Source organism: Lissotriton vulgaris, chromosome 2_1 (assembly GCF_964263255.1).
Source record: "Lissotriton vulgaris chromosome 2_1, aLisVul1.2, whole genome shotgun sequence".
NCBI lineage: Eukaryota > Metazoa > Chordata > Amphibia > Caudata > Salamandridae > Lissotriton > Lissotriton vulgaris.
Window position 1 is genome coordinate 207,767,707 of NC_141687.1, and position 17,096 is coordinate 207,784,802.

The 17,096-nt window shown below is 47.3% G+C and overlaps 1 protein-coding gene across 1 annotated transcript in view; it reads left to right on the forward strand.

Moving 5' to 3' along the window:
* The first annotated feature begins 1,460 nt into the window (after positions 1-1,460).
* LOC147729842 (protein unc-45 homolog B-like) overlaps positions 1,461-17,096 on the forward strand; it is a 113,856-nt gene continuing 98,220 nt past the window's right edge. Inside the window, exon 1 of the mRNA XM_086954039.1 lies at positions 1,461-2,558. Within this exon, the coding sequence (XP_086810165.1) occupies positions 1,461-2,558 (1,098 nt within the window). The remainder of the gene's footprint in view (positions 2,559-17,096) is intronic.

Below are 17,096 nucleotides of genomic sequence, written 5' to 3' on the forward strand. Positions count from 1 at the left end.
GGTAACCAGATGCCAAATTTCTAGTGTATGTTAGGTCGGTCTGAAGAACTTCCCTTTGTTTTTCATGTCGGTGGTATACAAAGCCCCCAAATATCCTGAGCTGTCAGTTTGGTATCTGTCGAGGGCGTATGCTGGGTCATCCGGGGGATGATATATCCAGTGATTGACAGTCACCAGTTGCGCTGCCCAGTAATACCTCTGCAGGTCCGGGAGAGCTATGCCCCCATCGTACCAGCTTTTCGTCAATTTGTGCCTCGGAAATCTGGGGACTTTACCGTCCCATAGCAGCGTGGTTATCTCACTCTCGATAGCCCTGGAATACGAGTCTGGGACCTTGTGAGAAACACGCACCTTATTGCCGCCACCGCCACGAGTCAATCAGCTGCAGAGAAGGCTCCAGGAGACACCGCCGCCACCGCCAAGAGTCCAAGGACACCGGACTCCGCGCCGCCGCTCCGGGAGACCACAAATCCCGGCAGGCCTCGCGGCGGCGCGTACACAGTGACGCGGGTCGCGCCCCTGAGAGCGCCAACACGCGTACAAAGGCAGGAGAGCCCCGGCAAAGCGGGGGAAACACGCACCTTATTGCCGCCACCGCCACGAGTCAATCAGCTGCAGAGAAGGCTCCAGGAGACACCGCCGCCACCGCCAAGAGTCCAAGGACACCGGACTCCGCGCCGCCGCTCCGGGAGACCACAAATCCCGGCAGGCCTCGCGGTGGCGCGTACACAGTGACGCGGGTCGCGCCCCTGAGAGCGCCAACACGCGTACAAAGGCAGGAGAGCCCCGGCAAAGCGGGGGAAACACGCACCTTATTGCCGCCACCGCCACGAGTCAATCAGCTGCAGAGAAGGCTCCAGGAGACACCGCCGCCACCGCCAAGAGTCCAAGGACACCGGACTCCGCGCCGCCGCTCCGGGAGACCACAAATCCCGGCAGGCCTCACGGCGGCACGTACACAGTGACACGGGTCGCGCCCCTGAGAGCGCCAATACGCGTACAAAGGCAGGAGAGCCCCGGCAAAGCGGGGGAAACACGCACCTTATTGCCGCCACCGCCACGAGTCAATCAGCTGCAGAGAAGGCTCCAGGAGACACCGCCGCCACCGCCAAGAGTCAAAGGACACCGGACTCCGCGCCGCCGCTCCGGGAGACCACAAATCCCGGCAGGCCTCGCGGCGGCGCGTACACAGTGACGCGGGTCGCGCCCCTGAGAGCGCCAACACGCGTACAAAGGCAGGAGAGCCCCCGCGTCGTGGGACGCCCAGGGCTAAGCCCGGGCAAAGGGCGGGCCCTCTGTGGCCCTCCGGGGACCGAGGAGCCGGGCCGGGGCCACACCCTTTTTGTCCATCAATGCTCACTGCTCTTCTGAGCAGCTTCCAAATACGTGAGTGAGAACCTATTTTCTATTTTCTACATAATTACATCTTGTATTATTTGACTTTGGAACAATCAGCCACTATGACCACTAAAGTGGTTACTATGGACAATTTCCTTATAAAAAAGGTAGCGCTAATCAACAGCAACAGAAGGGCTTCCTTGGGATTGGAACATTCGCCTGTTATTACTACGACACCTGAGCCCCCAGTTACTGTTCCTAATAACTCTGTGGTAATGGAACATCCGGTCCCTGCAGGCAAAGTAACCATTGTAACAGCTATGGTCCATGCGGGGCAGCATGATGAAGCCCCACATGTTCAAGCCCCCACAGGATTGGGAACACTCTCTGTAGGAATAAATGATCCTGCAACTAAAGAATCCCCTAGAAGATTCAAGAAAGCCCGAGTGAGACGAAGGGGGAAGCAAAGTAAGGCAAGCCATAAAACTACACAAGGAGGGGGGAGTGTGCTTGGAACTGTACCCCTATTCTCTGAGTTAAGGTCTCCCAACTTGGGAGGAATGGGGGAAGCAACTTCGCTGAGTCGTATTACAGACTCTGTGATGCTTATTGATTTCTCACAACCAGGGATTATAGATAATATTGATAACCTTCCTCTTGATCCCATTACAATGAGCAAACATCTTTTGTCTAGCACACCAACTAGCTCATCATTACTGGACTCACCTACAGGGATTGATAATGGTAGGTTATCAGGCTCCCCAAAAATTCCTATTGAGTCATCTTCTAGGTCTTCTATCTCCCCTCCTGCTATAAGAACAAGTAAAAAAAGGGGGGGTGATCCACTGTGTAATCAAGCACAGAAGATAAGGAAAGGGGTAGCTCACTCCCCACAGTTACAAACGAGTCAAACCTTATTAGGTGAAGAGGCCATGATGGCCAAAATTGTAGAACTAATCAGGGGTGTGGTGCAACCGATTCTGGATAAGACCAACATCATGTGTGCACACTTAGACATTATAGAGAAAAAGGTCGAACAAAATTCCCTCCTTTTACATGACCTAACAAAGGGCACGGGAAAAGCTAAGATGAATCCTATAGCAAAGACTAACCTACCTGCAAAATCTAAAGTAATATCTCCCCCCATAACATCAGCTCCCATAACACCAGCAACTAAAGCACCTGTATCTGTGCTAAAAAAGAAACTAGTGCAAGAAAGGGTAAGATCGGGTAGCCCCACGGTTACGCTATTAACTCCCACATCACAAGTGCCTATAACTCAGCCGGCAGCCCCAGTAATTAAAGATCAAACCCTTAAATCTGGGGAATCTCAAAACCAGGGTGGTAGTAAGGATATATTAACAACTAAATCGAGAAATGGGAACCCACCGACTACTGCCTTAGAAAAGACGAGCCGCACTATAGATTTACCCCCAGACTCTGCCCCTTTTGTTATTGTAATGGCAGCGGTTCCAGAACTACCTGCAGGTAAATGGGAAGATCACGTAGCCTTACGGAACAAGGTTACCTTTTGGCTTCGAGACAACAGACCGTTGCCTGCATCCATCAATGGTGAAATTCTAAGTGTAAGGCGTGCCAATTGGGTGGGAGTTAGACCGAAGGATAGAAGGGGTGATGTTATAATCATTAATTTTAAGGATTATAGGGCCGTGAGGCACATTGGAGATTGGTTCGATGCCAGTAGCAGCGATGCCATCTCCACACATCTTTTATCCTATTTCTATCCCTATGCACCATCAAAAGACCATAATAAACGGGGCTGGAATAGGCAGCTATTTAAGAAGCCAACCCATCAACAACGGGGGTCTAGAAATGTGAGATCTTGGGATAGGCCTGGGCCAAGGGGGCCACCACCTTTGCTGGGCAGTCCTGTTTATGTAAATGCTCAGGACCCCCATATTTACATGCAAAGGCCGGAGGTGTTTTACCCAAGATATCAGTTGCAAGATCATCAATACCCCCCTTCAAATAATCAATACCCACCATATCTGGAGCCTAACCCCCCTCAAGGTAGACCATGGAATAACAGTGAATTCTTCCCACACATGTATAATCTACCTATCCAAAATCGCTTCCAGATCTTCTCTGGTCTGGATGGGGTTGATTGACAGCAAGCTCAGATATCCCAAGAAAATCTGGCCGGGAAAAAAATTTTCCCTCCAGTTTCTCACCCTCTTAATAAGGGTATGGTTTCCCCTAAAAGTACTGAGGCTTTGAGCAAGTTACCCCAAGAATTGCCCACTCTACAAAAGGTCTCTTCTTCTGATAGATTGACACCATGCGACAGTGATATTCTGGAGCAGATGCAATCTATCATAGATGTTAAAAATGGGAGTGGGGAACAGAGAGGAGATGGCCCGATTCAGATAAAGAATGATTCATGTGCACTGTTGTTTTGGAATATAGCAGGGTTTAGGCAAAAAATCACTAACCCAGCCTGGGAGTCTGTAATAAATGGGCAGGATATAGTGGCCTTGCAAGAAACATGGACTCAGGAATCAATCCATGTAAATGGTTACAGAACCTTCTTTACACCAGCTGTTGGTGGTCATTTTGGAAGAGCAAAGGGTGGTTTGACCACGCTTGTTTCAAATCAACTTAAAATTAATCAAGCCCATTGCCATTTATATTCCAGTTATTTTCAGCTTATAACCCTTAGGAACTTTAAAGGAGCCGGGGTGTTAATTATTAATTTTTATAATAATATCCCGAGAGATGAAATTCTGGTTGTAATGAAGCAGCTTAAGGAGCAAGTACAGTCAGAGGTAGATAAAAATGATAGGGAGTTGATAATTTTATGGGGGGGGATTTTAATTGTTCATTATGTACTAAAGGGAATCATGGCCTATGTGGCCTAATGACAGAGAGAGATATGCATTTGACACATTTTGATCATACCCTGATGGGGGACCTGCTTAATGAATTATTATTCATGTTCGATTTAGGGTTTGCTAATGAATTTGCCCTAGAACCTACACCCTTCGTACCGACCTTTGTTGGTAGAGGCTTAGCGACAACCATTGATTTTATTATTGCCTCCAGTAATCTTAATCACAGACTGTTGGGGGTTACGAATATCGAATTACCCATAAGTGACCACCTTCCACAATGCCTTAAGGTAGTAGATTTGTTCCCAGACCCATCGACGGCCGCGCCTCCAGTTGAGACAGCGGTTGATGTTGTCCTTGGGAGACAAAATGGGTACACACTTAAATGGAGCAAAGTAATCCCCACAACCTTTTTTAAGGAACTCTGGGAGGTGTGCTCAAATAGTTTTAGGATTTGCCTGAGTGACAACTCCACTAATGATCAAATTATCGAGCACTTTGGAATAATAGCTACAAACATAAAAAGTAGCCTAAGGGTGGAGGCAAAACGTAGAGGCAAGGGACCCAAGAGTTGGTTTAATAATGCATGCACCAGGGCATTGAAAAATCTAAAACAGGCAGTACACAGATGCCCCAGGGATATAGGCGAAATAAGAGAGTGCAGGTCCACATACAATCAGGCCCTGAAAGTAAGGAAAACTGCGCTAAATAAGGAGGCAATAGATTCCCTCTGCGAGGCCTCGCAATCTAAAGATTCCGCTGCATTCTGGAAAGTAATTAACACCCCTTTCCCATATGAAACCCATACGGCGCGAATCGAGATTGCAATAGATGAGGATAAATGGGTAGATCATTTCTCAAATCTTTATAAGGCACAGGAAGATATCCATAGTAGGGGTCCGAACTTTAGTTTGGATTCACAACAGAGTTATAACTTGGTTGTAACACTCGATGAAGTACTTCTAGCCTTGAGATCTACCAAAGGCGGCAAGGCTGCCGGACCTGATGGGATTCCGGCAGACCTATTTAAAGCTAATACTGAAATCTGGGGACCTATGTTGGTACAACTTTTTAATGCAGCTCTCTCAATGGGCCTGAAAGAATCCTGGTTCACCTCTGTCATTGTCCCGATTTACAAGAAGGGGGATAGGAACAGTTGTGCCTGTTACAGACCAATCTCCCTTCTTGACTCATCAGTAAAAATCTTGGGACGTATTGTGTTGGCAAGACTCCAAAGCTGGGCAGAGGAAAATGATATCATCAGTGATTTGCAATTTGGTTTTCAAAAAGGGATTGGCACAATTGAGCAAGGGTTAAACCTAATGCTTCTGCAGCACAAATATATAAGGATAAAATCGGAACGTTTGTATTTTACTTTTGTGGACCTTTCATCAGCGTTCGATTGTGTATCACACTCTAAATTGTGGAGAATAATGAAAGGTTTGGGAGTGGACAATAATATCATTTGCTTCTTGAGGGAACTTTACAGTGGAGCCACAGCTTCTGTTCGCTACGGCAAGGGGGGAGAATGCTCCAGACAATTTAGTGTAGGCCGTGGAGTGCGGCAAGGTTGCGTATTGGCACCTTTTTTATTTCTTCTTTATATTAATGGGCTCGAGCGCCACCTGCTGCATGAGTGCAGGGATATGCCCAGGGTGGGGAGGAGGGCAATCCCTGCGCTTATGTATGCGGATGACGCAGTACTCATGGCACGCACTCCACGTGCTCTGCAAAATCTAGTAGTCAGTTTTGAAAAATTTATGTTGAACCTAGACCTACTAGTAATACGGACTTTAGAGATAGTATAGTGCTCTCTGTGAGAGATTAATCTTTTATATTTTTTGAACCTAATGTTATTAATAACTTTTTATTTTCTATTGTGTATATTTGTACTTTTATGGCTTTCATCATGAAAACCGAATAAAGTTCTTTTGAATTGAATTTGAATAGTAAACTGTAGTAAGACTTTTACAATGAACTGTGGCCCTAAACCAGCTAAACTGATGAAGCGTATGTTTTTAAACAATGTGCCATTGGATAATACCCCAACCTTTTCTTATTTGGGCATTTTATTCCATGAGTCAGGCTCCTGGACAAGTGCAATTAAGGCTAGAACTCTTTTATTTATGAAAACGATCATGGCCCTACAGAATTTTGTCAGAAAACTGGGCAGGAAGCCGATAAAAGAAATGTTAACCATATATAAAGCTACATGTTTGTCTGTGGCTATGTATGGCTCAGGTTTGTGGGGATACGCAAATGTAGATCAAATCCAGCTGGTAGAGAATACATTTTTGAGGGGAGTCCTAGCAGTTCCACAGTGCGCTGCCACATTCAACTGTCACGCTGAACGTGACCAATCTCACATAACGCACATTATCAAAATTCAACCTATCCTACTGTGGCATAGGGTATGGACTACCAATGAATGCGTTATGAACCGGGCCCTGTTACGGGACACCCTCAATTTGGACCATGTGGACAGAATGGAATGGCTGGGATACGTAAAGCGTTTCCTAACCGAGATTGGATGCTATTCATATTATTCGGATCCATCTTCAATGGATACCATTTCCAGGAGTACACTAAAAACCATCTGCCTGGACCATCTTATGGATAAGAGGAAGAGAGTGGAAATTTTGAAACCTTCAGTACACTCTCACCTTCCTACTCTCTGTGAGACTAACTCTGTCCAGCCATATTTATCCCTGCCCATGACAAACTATGATAGTTTTCTTTTGACTCGTTTTAGATTTTGTATATTTTTTAGATTAGTGTCTTTTCCATGCATGAACTCATGGAATCACATTTTGCCCACTTGTTTGTGTGATGGTACGTCACAACAATCTGATATTCACATCCTTTTTTTCTGCAGATTTTATAGTGCCTTCCGTAGAAAAATTATTGTCCCTTTTTTAAAAGACATGAATTTAACCAGATGTCGCCCTGCCTTTTTAGAAGTACAGAAAATGGACACGGTTTTAACTGTTACTGTGGTTTTAAACTATTTAAAAAGTGTTTTTAAATTTAGGAAACAAATGCAAACTGAAATGGCCTAGACCCCCTACTGATCTACCTCACTGTACTGATAATCATGAGATGTAATTACTGAAATTATTGTAATTATTGTAATTTGTTTTATGTCTGCTACTTTTATGGTTATTTGTTTTAACCGAATAAAGTTTATTGAACTGAACTGAACCTTGTGAGAACAGTTATGTAGGACATATAGAAAGCGCGGAAGGGCCAGCATCTTAAAAAGTGCCACCATCCCCACTAGCGTCAAGGGCAGGGTCCTCGAATGTTTCATCCGCCCGCAGCCTGGCCAGAGGTGGGGCCAAATTCTAATCATAGAAACAGGCTGGATCTGAGGTAATAAAAATCCAGAGGTATCGAAATCCTTCCGTTACAGCCGTTATCGCACACCGTGACGGGAGACGCCACACGTCTCCTTTCAACATAAACAGAACTGATTTGCGCCAGTTAATTGCATATCCCGAATATTTACAGAAATTTGTGAAAATATCCAGTACCATACTGATCGATCTATAGGGGGATGCCAAATAAAGCAGAATGTCATCTGCATAAAGCGATATGCGATCTTCTACGTCGGCTACACAGCGCATACCATGAACCATCATGCCCCTCCGTATCCAGGCCGCAAGCGGCTCTAGTACCAAGGTGAAGAGCAGTGGGGACAATGGGCATCCCTGTCTCGTGCCCCTACGGAGTTCAAACGTACGGGATGTGTAGCCATTGACCCTTACCTGGCCCAGTACCCCAGTGTAGAGGAGTCTCACCCAGGCCAAAAAAACGTGGGCCCAGCCCCACCCTCTGTAGCACCTCAAATGAGTATGGCCATTTTATTGAGTCAAACGCCATAGAGGCATCAAGGGACAGTATAGCTGCGTCTTCTTCAATATATTGTCTCCGGGCCATTACGTTGTGTACTCTACGGAGGTTGAGGGCTGTGTTCCGCCCTGGCATAAAACCCGACTGGTCTGAGTGGACCAGTGAGGTAATTACTGTCACCAACCTATTCGCCAGGATTTTGGCTAGCACCTTCGTCTCTACATTTATCAACGAAATAGGCCTATAGGAGCCACAGTCATCCATTGGTTTACCTTGTTTATAAATAACAACGATAGTACCTGGTCGTTGATCCAGTGGTAGCTGACCCTCCACTAAGCTTTCCTCATACATGGCTTTCAAATGTGGCACAGTCAGAGAGGCCATGGCCTTCAGAAACTCTACCAGGACCCGATTGGGCCCCATCGCTTTTCCGGATTTGAGTTGTCCTAGGGCCTTACCTAATTCTTCCCTCGAGAGGTCGAACTTCATAATTTCCCTATCTGCCTCTGAAAGGCTTGGGACATTACTGTCTTTAAGGAGCTGGTGGGAGTCTTCTGCTGTATAGTGAGTAGAGGGGGATTATACCCTATCAAAGTGATCGGCGAATTGTTCCGCTATGTCCTTCGGGTGCACTGCTATGTCTCCCTCCGGCGTCGTCAGTCTATGAACCCATCGAGAGCCCTGCTCCCGCCTCTCTAGCCACGTCAATGTCCTGCCCGTCCTGGCCCCGAGCTCGTATAGTCTGTGCTGAATTGCGCGGTGCTTGGTTACCATCTGTTCCCTAGTTTTAATCCGAAATTCGTCCTGTTTCAGGAGAAGCCTATGACAGGTGTCAGGCAAAGGATCCAGCGAGTGCTCCCTCTCCAGCTCAAGGAGGTCAGATTCACTTTGGTCAGGAGCTCCTGTTTTTTGGCGATATATCCAGTCTTCAACGACCGGGCTAGCCCCTTGAGTACCACTTCGAATGCCTCCCAGATTGTGCGCGTGGATTCAACAGAGGCCACATTCTCAGCAAAGTAGTACTCTGTTTGTGTACGGAGTTCGTCTCTAATGTATGGGATGTGTAGGAGCCATGGGTTAATCACTATCGTGGCTGGTGGTTGGCGTTCCTATTGCGTGTATTCTGTCCAGATCGGGGAGTGATCCGAGATCCCTCTAGGTAGGACTCTATATTGGGCAAAGTTACCTATGGAGGACAAATGTGTGAAGAAGTAGTCAATATGTGACAAACTACGGTGGGCATTGGAGAAAAAGGTAAACAGTTTGTCGGTGGGATGTAGCACCTGACCTACATCGGTCAGATCCAGTGTCTGTGTAAAACCGGAGAGATGGTAACTAGATTTGTCTTGTGGCGTTGGTGGCTGGTGATAGACAGTATCGTCTAGAGTCATGTTGTAGTCTCCCCCCATAATCAGTACGCCTTCCAGGAGTCCAGTCAGCTTGTTGCCCAGGTCTTCCAGCGCTGTCTTGCTCAGCGCGGGTGGCAGATTGACTGAGAGTATATTGATGTCTTTCCCATCCCATTGGGCCTCCACCCCCGCAAACCAGCCTGCAGTGTCTGCCCATGTCTTGTGTACAATTAGGGGTGTGGTCTTTTTCACCAGTATAGCCGTACCCCGTGAGCCCGTAGTGTAGTCTGCATGTGCTAAGAGTTTATACCCCCATCTAGTGAGGGCTTTGGATTTCTGTCCTACCAGATGGGTCTCTTGCAGTAAGACCACGTCCAGCGAGTGCCTCTTCAGGTATTGTTGCACTATTCCCCTCTTAATTGTATCGCCCAACCCATTCACATTCCAGGACATTACTGCCAGAGATCGCTCACTATCCTTCCGCTTAGCTGCACGTCACCCTTCGTTCCATCACACGGATCATGGCAATGTAGGAGAAAACATAAACCCACCCATTTAGCAATTGTCGTCCAATAGTCAATGTGTACATTGTACTTGTTGAATGCTTTAAGTCTAATAACATACTATTAAGCTTTCCTTCATATTGAAATTGCTGACACAACGCATAGATCATGGGCGAGGAGGAATGAGGCCCTTGAAACGTCCCTCATGGAAGAGGAGTCGAAAATAACCTGCTCATTAACGGGGATGTTGACGCCCAACGGCAATCTAAGAATATTACATTATAAGTATTTGCATCAAACTTATTATACACCGGCCAGGCTCTTTAAATATGGGCTTAGACCGGATGCAGGGTGTAAACGATGTGGAATTACATCAGCGGACTTTCTGCATCTTGCTTGGAATTGCCGGAAGGTACAGGAATATTGGGTCAACGTCACACAAATATTGAGTGATATGGTGGGAGTGTTAATTCCCTGCTCTAGCCGCACATGTCTTTTGGGGCTATTGGGGGGTGTCCGGGCTTTAAAACGCAAGTATTGTATGATTGCTTTGCTCCTTGCCATACGTAGAGGTTCTCTATGTTGGGATAGTAAAAATATACCTACGACTCATCAATGGCTTCGAGACATGGCCTACTGTCATGACACGCTCATCACTTATGAGGAGGACCTGACAGCGAGATCACGCCCGCGAGATTATTGGTCGTATTTGGTTGAATACTTACAAACCTATCCTCTGGATTCATGAAACATTGCACTGTATGCTTTTTACTGACTTTCTATGCTTGTGAGTAGTGGGTGGTCTCTTGTAGGTATTGTTATTGTAAAGAACTGCTGTATTTGGGGGCGGGTTTCGGTAGCATGATGGACAGTATTAATGTTTTATTTCAGAAATGTGTTTGTCTTGAAAATGCTAATAAAAAGATATGAAAAAAAAAAAAGCGTTCCTTCATATAGTACACTCCCTAATATCGGTGAAACAATCATTGCATCAATAAACCAAGCAACCTAGAAACAACCCCCTGTCCGCCCTCCCCCTCCTCACCCCTCCATTCCCCCCTGCCCGTGGATTCAAAACTACACACCCCCAAACTTGGCAGAGTACTTCTCTCCCCCACTAGAATTCTGGAACTACTCAGGGTAGAGTGATCCCCTCTCCCGTCCATTCACATCACAATAACTGGAAACTTTGCCATCCACATTGATTCATTGGAGTCCCTCCTGATCATAAAGTTGAAAATTAAACATATCATGTCATAACTTTTAGAAACAGCCTGCTGGACAATATCATAACATTGGGTATAACTCCCCCCGGTCCCACTACTTGCACTTTTCACCGCTTGTGGGCTTGTCAGACTTATCCACCATGTCCATCAGTCCTGTTCCTCGAGCCGACTGGTCTTTTCTACTGGGCCTTCACGATCTTCCTCCACTCGAACTTCTTGACGCTGGCCTGGTTTGTCCAATCGGTCTCTCCTCCTACCCCCCACCGAGCTCCAGCCTTCCATCCCCTCCCAGACCGCCTCTGGGGAGTCCAAAAACCAGGACTTGCCGTCGGATTCAACTCTCAGCCTAGCGGAAAAGAGCTTCGAATACTTGACCTCCCTGTCCCTCAATTCCTTTTTCACAGCTTGATAACTGCGCCGTTAAGCCTGAACCTTGCAGTGAAGTCAAGAAAAAAGGCCACTTCATAGTTGTCAATCTTCAGGGGTGGACTGGAGCATGCCGTCTCTAAGATGATGTCTCTATCCCTGTTATGTTATGTTATGTTATGTTATGTTAGGGATTGCTTGTATAGCGCCTATCACCGCCGGTCTCTAAGCGCTTAACCAGAAAGAACATAACACACTAATGACCCTAGAACCTCAGTTGTTTCACCTCCTATGATGTCATGAAGGCCTTTCTGAAAAGATAAGTTTTTAGTTTCTTTCTGAAAGGTAGAAGTTGCGATTCCGCTTTCAAGGTAGGTGGAAGCTCGTTCCACAGTTGTGGAAGGAGCACGGACAGGGCCCTGCCTCCTTTGGTCTTTAATTTGAACCTAGGTTGAAACAGGTTGGGGGTTGTTCCTGAGCGCAGTAGCCTCCCCGGAGTGTACCTCTTTAGACGTTGCTTAATGTACTCTGGGGCTTTCCCAAAGAGTGCCTTATGGGCCACACAGAGACATTTGAACTGCACTCGGAATTTCACTGGGAGCCAGTGCAGCTTCTGAAGCAGTGGGGTTACATGCGCGTTTCTAGGCAAAGAATGGATCAGCCTGGCCGCATCGTTTTGTATTACCTGCAGCTTTCTCAACAGCTTCTGTGGTAGGCCTAGGTATAAGGCATTACCATAATCAAGTCTCGAAATGACTGTGGCGGATACGATCGATTGCAGGGTGGAGGCAGATAAGATGGGGACTAGCTTTCGCAATTGCCTCAACACACCTATGCAGGATCCTGCCACAGCAGAAACTTGAGGGGCCATTGAGAGGTCTGCATCGATCCTTAACCCCAAGCTTTTTACCACAGGGCCAGGAGACGGAGTGGTTCCTAGCTCGGGGGGCCAGTACAGGTCACTCCAGGGATCCTCTTTGTTGCTAATCACCAGCACCTCCATCTTATCAGCATTCACTTTCAACATATTGTTAGTCATCCAGTTGACTGTGAATGAGAGCAGATTCCTCACTGAATCCTGGGCCTCTTTGGTGTTGTCCAGCCGGACTAAGAGCTGAGTATCATCTGCGTAATTAAAGATTTCGCAGTTCATACGCATAAGCTCCTCCACCAGTGGTTGTAGATAGATATTATAAAGCAGGGGGGATAACGCCGACCCCTGGGGCACCCCCCAGGTCACGTCGCGGATCTCAGACAGTTGGTCTCCTAGCTGCACTCTCTGGGTTCGACCTGACAGGAAGGATTCTAGCCACTTTAGCACCTGGCCTGTGATCCCCAATTTTGCGACACGGTCCAGCAAGATGGTGTGGCTGACCGTGTCGAAAGCCGCCGATAAGTCTAATAGAATCAAGGCACAGGGCTGTTTGTTATCTGCACTGACTCTCAACTCATCGGCGACCGAGGCCATGACTAATTCTGTGCTATGTTGGGACCGGAACCCAGCCTGCTTGGTATGAAGGAGATGGTGTTCTTCCAGATGGCCGGCTAGAGTGCTGAGAACGTGCTTTTCTAGGATCTTGCTTAGAAAAGGCAGCTGCGAAATGGGCCTGTAATTTTTTAAGGCTGTCGTGTCTGTTCCTGCTTTCTTCAGAAGTGGGGAAACCCTGGCTTCTTTCATCTGAATCGGCAGATAGCCTGAGTTAAGTGAGTTATTCAGTAGACTCAGTACCTGAGGCTGAATGCCTGGCAGAGCCATTTTAAAGATTCTGGGGGGACATGGATCTATGCTAGAGCCTGATTTAGTTTGAGCGACCAGTTGCGCTAAGCACTTGTCGTTAATGGGAGGGAAGCTATCCAAAGTCATGGATGGCACCTGAACATTCTGGCTAGGCAGCATGGTTGTGACTGTCCGTGCATTGATGTCAGTGATGATATCCTGTACCTTCTAAAGGAAGAAGGATTGAAAGGAGTCACCGTCAGGTTGGTCACCCACTGAAATTTTCCCTTCACGTTGTGTAAGTTCCCTTAGAATGGTAAATGTCTCTCGCTGAATGTTAGTAGCCTCCCTAATTCTTCCCTCATAGAAAGCAGCCTTTCTTTCCAAGATGTCTGCCTTGTATTTTGAGAGCAGGGTTTTGAAATTTTCGGCGTCTGATTGAGTTGAAGACTCGCGCAATAATGGACCTTGGGGGTGCCCCCGGTTTCGCCCGACCCCCCGGCACCCTATGAGCTCTTTCAATAGAAAAATAGCTGGATAGAGTCTTGGGTTTGAGGTGTTTTGTGATACGATCTTCAACATATAGGTCCGTAGCTGGCCCCTCCGTTTTTTCCGGAACCCCCAAAAGACGAATGTTGTTGCGGCGGGCCCGGCCTTCGTAGTCATCGAGTTGCTGCAACACCCTTTCCTGCGTCTTCTGCATCTCAAGCATTTAGGATTGCAATTCAGATGTGTCCGTCTGCAGGGCGCTTGTGACTGATTTGAGTTCCTTGACCTTCTCATCCATCTTGCGGAAGTCAGCTCTGATAAGTGAGACCTCTATATTAACTGAATCGACTGATGTACGCACCCCATTGATGTCCGCCATGACGTTGTGTAAGCTGGGCTCCTGGTCCTGCATGGGTGCCACTGCGCCACCATCCTTATCTAATTTCGAATAGGTACCCTGTTCTCCGGACTTGGACCATGCGAATTTCGCAAGCTGTTTCTGGGGGTTGCCTCTGAGGACCTTTCCTCCCGTCACCATGTCTGAGTGCAGCGGCGCGAGCAGGGTGGATGGACGCGAGTCTTGGATCCTGCCCCCTTTTCTCAATCCTATCGGTAGTCCCAGACTTGGATCGCTGACACCCAGCTGCTAAGCAGTCAAGCTTCCGAGGGGTGGCACGCGTCTCCCCCACAATTGTTAGAGGTCTCCACTCTGCCCGGGGACCACACTATGCACTGCTAGAGACTCCTCAGAGACCCCTCAGCCGAGGGCATGCGCCTGCCTCCAAGTTGTAGGCCCAGTGATTCAGCTCGCAGCCCAAGCATCAGTGTCTCAGTGGGCGCAGGGAGCAGGCCGGCAAACTCTCCTCTCTTAATATGGCAGTCTCTGACTCATTCCTCACCGTGTACCTGGGGCGGGGATAGGCAAACAACAACCCCCCCCCCCGCCGTGGGCAGCAGGCTTCACTACTTCTTGGTGCACCAGTGGGCACGTCAGGGGTTACACCGCACTGACCTTCAGGGAGCCCCCAGGCTGTGAGCGCCACCGCAAAGCCACAGATTGAAAGTCCGCAACCGGATCTCCCAGAGCGCCACCGCAGGTGCCCCGGGCTGGCTGCAGCAGCCTCTAGCGGCTCGCCAATGCCCCCACTTGCCTTTAGTTCCCCGCCGCGTTATAGCTGCGCTGCCTCCTGGCACAGCCCTCCGAGGCCTTGGCCAGGCCTCCCTTCAGGTAGGCCCATAAGTCCGGGACTCGTGTAGTTTCCAAGGCGCTAAGGCCTCGCACCAGACGTGTCTCGCCGCGACCCCTCCAGATGCCACCTCAATGCAGCCGGTCGCGGTAGGGAACCCCTCCACCAGAGCTCTGTCTCATCTTAGCTCCACCATATCTCAAAAGTGGCCTCCGCCGCAGCGCTCGGATCGCCGGCACGGTCGCGATCACCGAGGGGCCGCCATGCGCATTCCGCCCGGGCACTCAGTTCAGTTCAAATGCTTTTATTCGATTTGTAAAACAAACCATACAAGCAGAACAAACAAATACATATGTTACATTAGTTCCTAAAATGTCATCAGAATAATAAATCTAAAAAACCAAAATAAACGTAATACTTATAAAAACTCAAACTGTCGGTTAAAAATTTAGGATTTGGATGATGCCCAATATGTATCCTATAATAGACAAAATTCATTTAAAATGCATACAGATATACAAATCAATCCACAGACAGGAAGCCATGATTAATAACAAAACTCAATCAGATCTATCAGAGAACTATGGCTTTCCTGGCAGCTGTGCATTTTAGTACGTATGATGCTGTGAAAAAACAGATATCCAGATCCTTTAGGGAACATAAAAGTTGTAAAGCGTTCTTCGTAGAACGAACATTATGTTTTAAAAAGATGGGTTTTAAATACAATACCCTGTAGGAATGATATAATTTACAAAATAATAAAAAGTGACAACAGCTCTGGCGTGAAATATTATCACAAGGACATGCAATATCAGATCTGGCTTCCATTATGGGGAATGCAACAAGGTGATGTACGATTCCCAACCTTAACCGCGTTAGAACAAACCGATGAGAATTGCGTACAACACCAGAAAGGTAATGTTGGAAACCGGGATTTAAATTGCAGTCCCGATAAAACATCACAGATTGTAAAGTTCCGGACACCCTGTTGTGACACTCCTTCTTGTAGCTTAGAAACCTGTTTTTGATGTCTTTTTTGGGAATAGAAACAACAGATTTAGGGTCGAGGAGTATATCAATCTGGAATAAAAGATGGAACCAGTAATGTATATACTTGAACCACTTGATACGTGGGGAGTGGTCCAACCTGAGGCAATCAAGGATTATCTCCTGGGTAAATAATGTTTCGGTTTTAGCCCAAATTGAGCGCCATAACAGCAGGGGACGTAATGCAGCTAGGTCCGAGATGCGATTGATTCCGACTTCTTCATGAATCAGTTCTACTGATGCCGAAGTCGGTACACATAGCAGTTTCCTCAAAAACTTATTTTCATCTCTCTGTATAGAAGAACCAATGCAATGTCCCCACACCCCCGCACCGTACAGCGCTGATGTAACGCACTTTACATTGTAAATGTTCATCATGTCCTTGATACTCCTCACCCCAAGTTTGGAAGAAAATTTTAAAATGCTGTTGGTAGACCTCGCCGTTTTTAGACTGATGTTATCAAACTCGGATTGCCACAGCCCATTACTTGCATAGGTGATGCCCAGATAACAAAAGGTTTTGACTTGGGTCATTTTAACTTTGTCAATGAAGAAGCTGGTTTTTGCTTTCTTGGCTTTCATCCCGCAGGACATTACAAAGGTTTTGGTTTTGTTTACCAATAATCTCCTGCTTTCGATGAACAACATAAAACTGTCAATAAGATGCTGTAAACCAATCTGTGTGCGGGACAATAGCACAGCGTCGTCCGCATAAAGTAGGATTGGGACCGGGCTTCCTCCTATCAATGGTGCATCTGCGGGGATCTGGCACAGAATGAGATCTATTTGATTGATGAAAAGAGAAAATAAAAGAGGAGCCAGTAGGCAACCCTGACGAATGCCTCTTGAAACTTTAAGGTAAGGAGTGCATTCGCCTAGGGGGCCAACAGCTGTGAGCCCATGCGTGAGGTGCATCATCAGAGCTGTGTGAATAATAACAGCTGTGAGCCCGTGGCTGAGGTGCATCATCAGAGCTGTGTGAATAATAACAGCTGTGAGCTCATGCGTGAGGTGCATCATCTGAGCTGTGTGAATAATAACAGCTGTGAGCCCGTGGCTGAGGTGCATCATCACAGCTGTGTGAATAATAACAGCTGTGAGCTCATGCGTGAGGTGCATCATCTGAGCTGTGTGAATAATAACAGCTGTGAGCCCGTGGCTGAGGTGCATCAT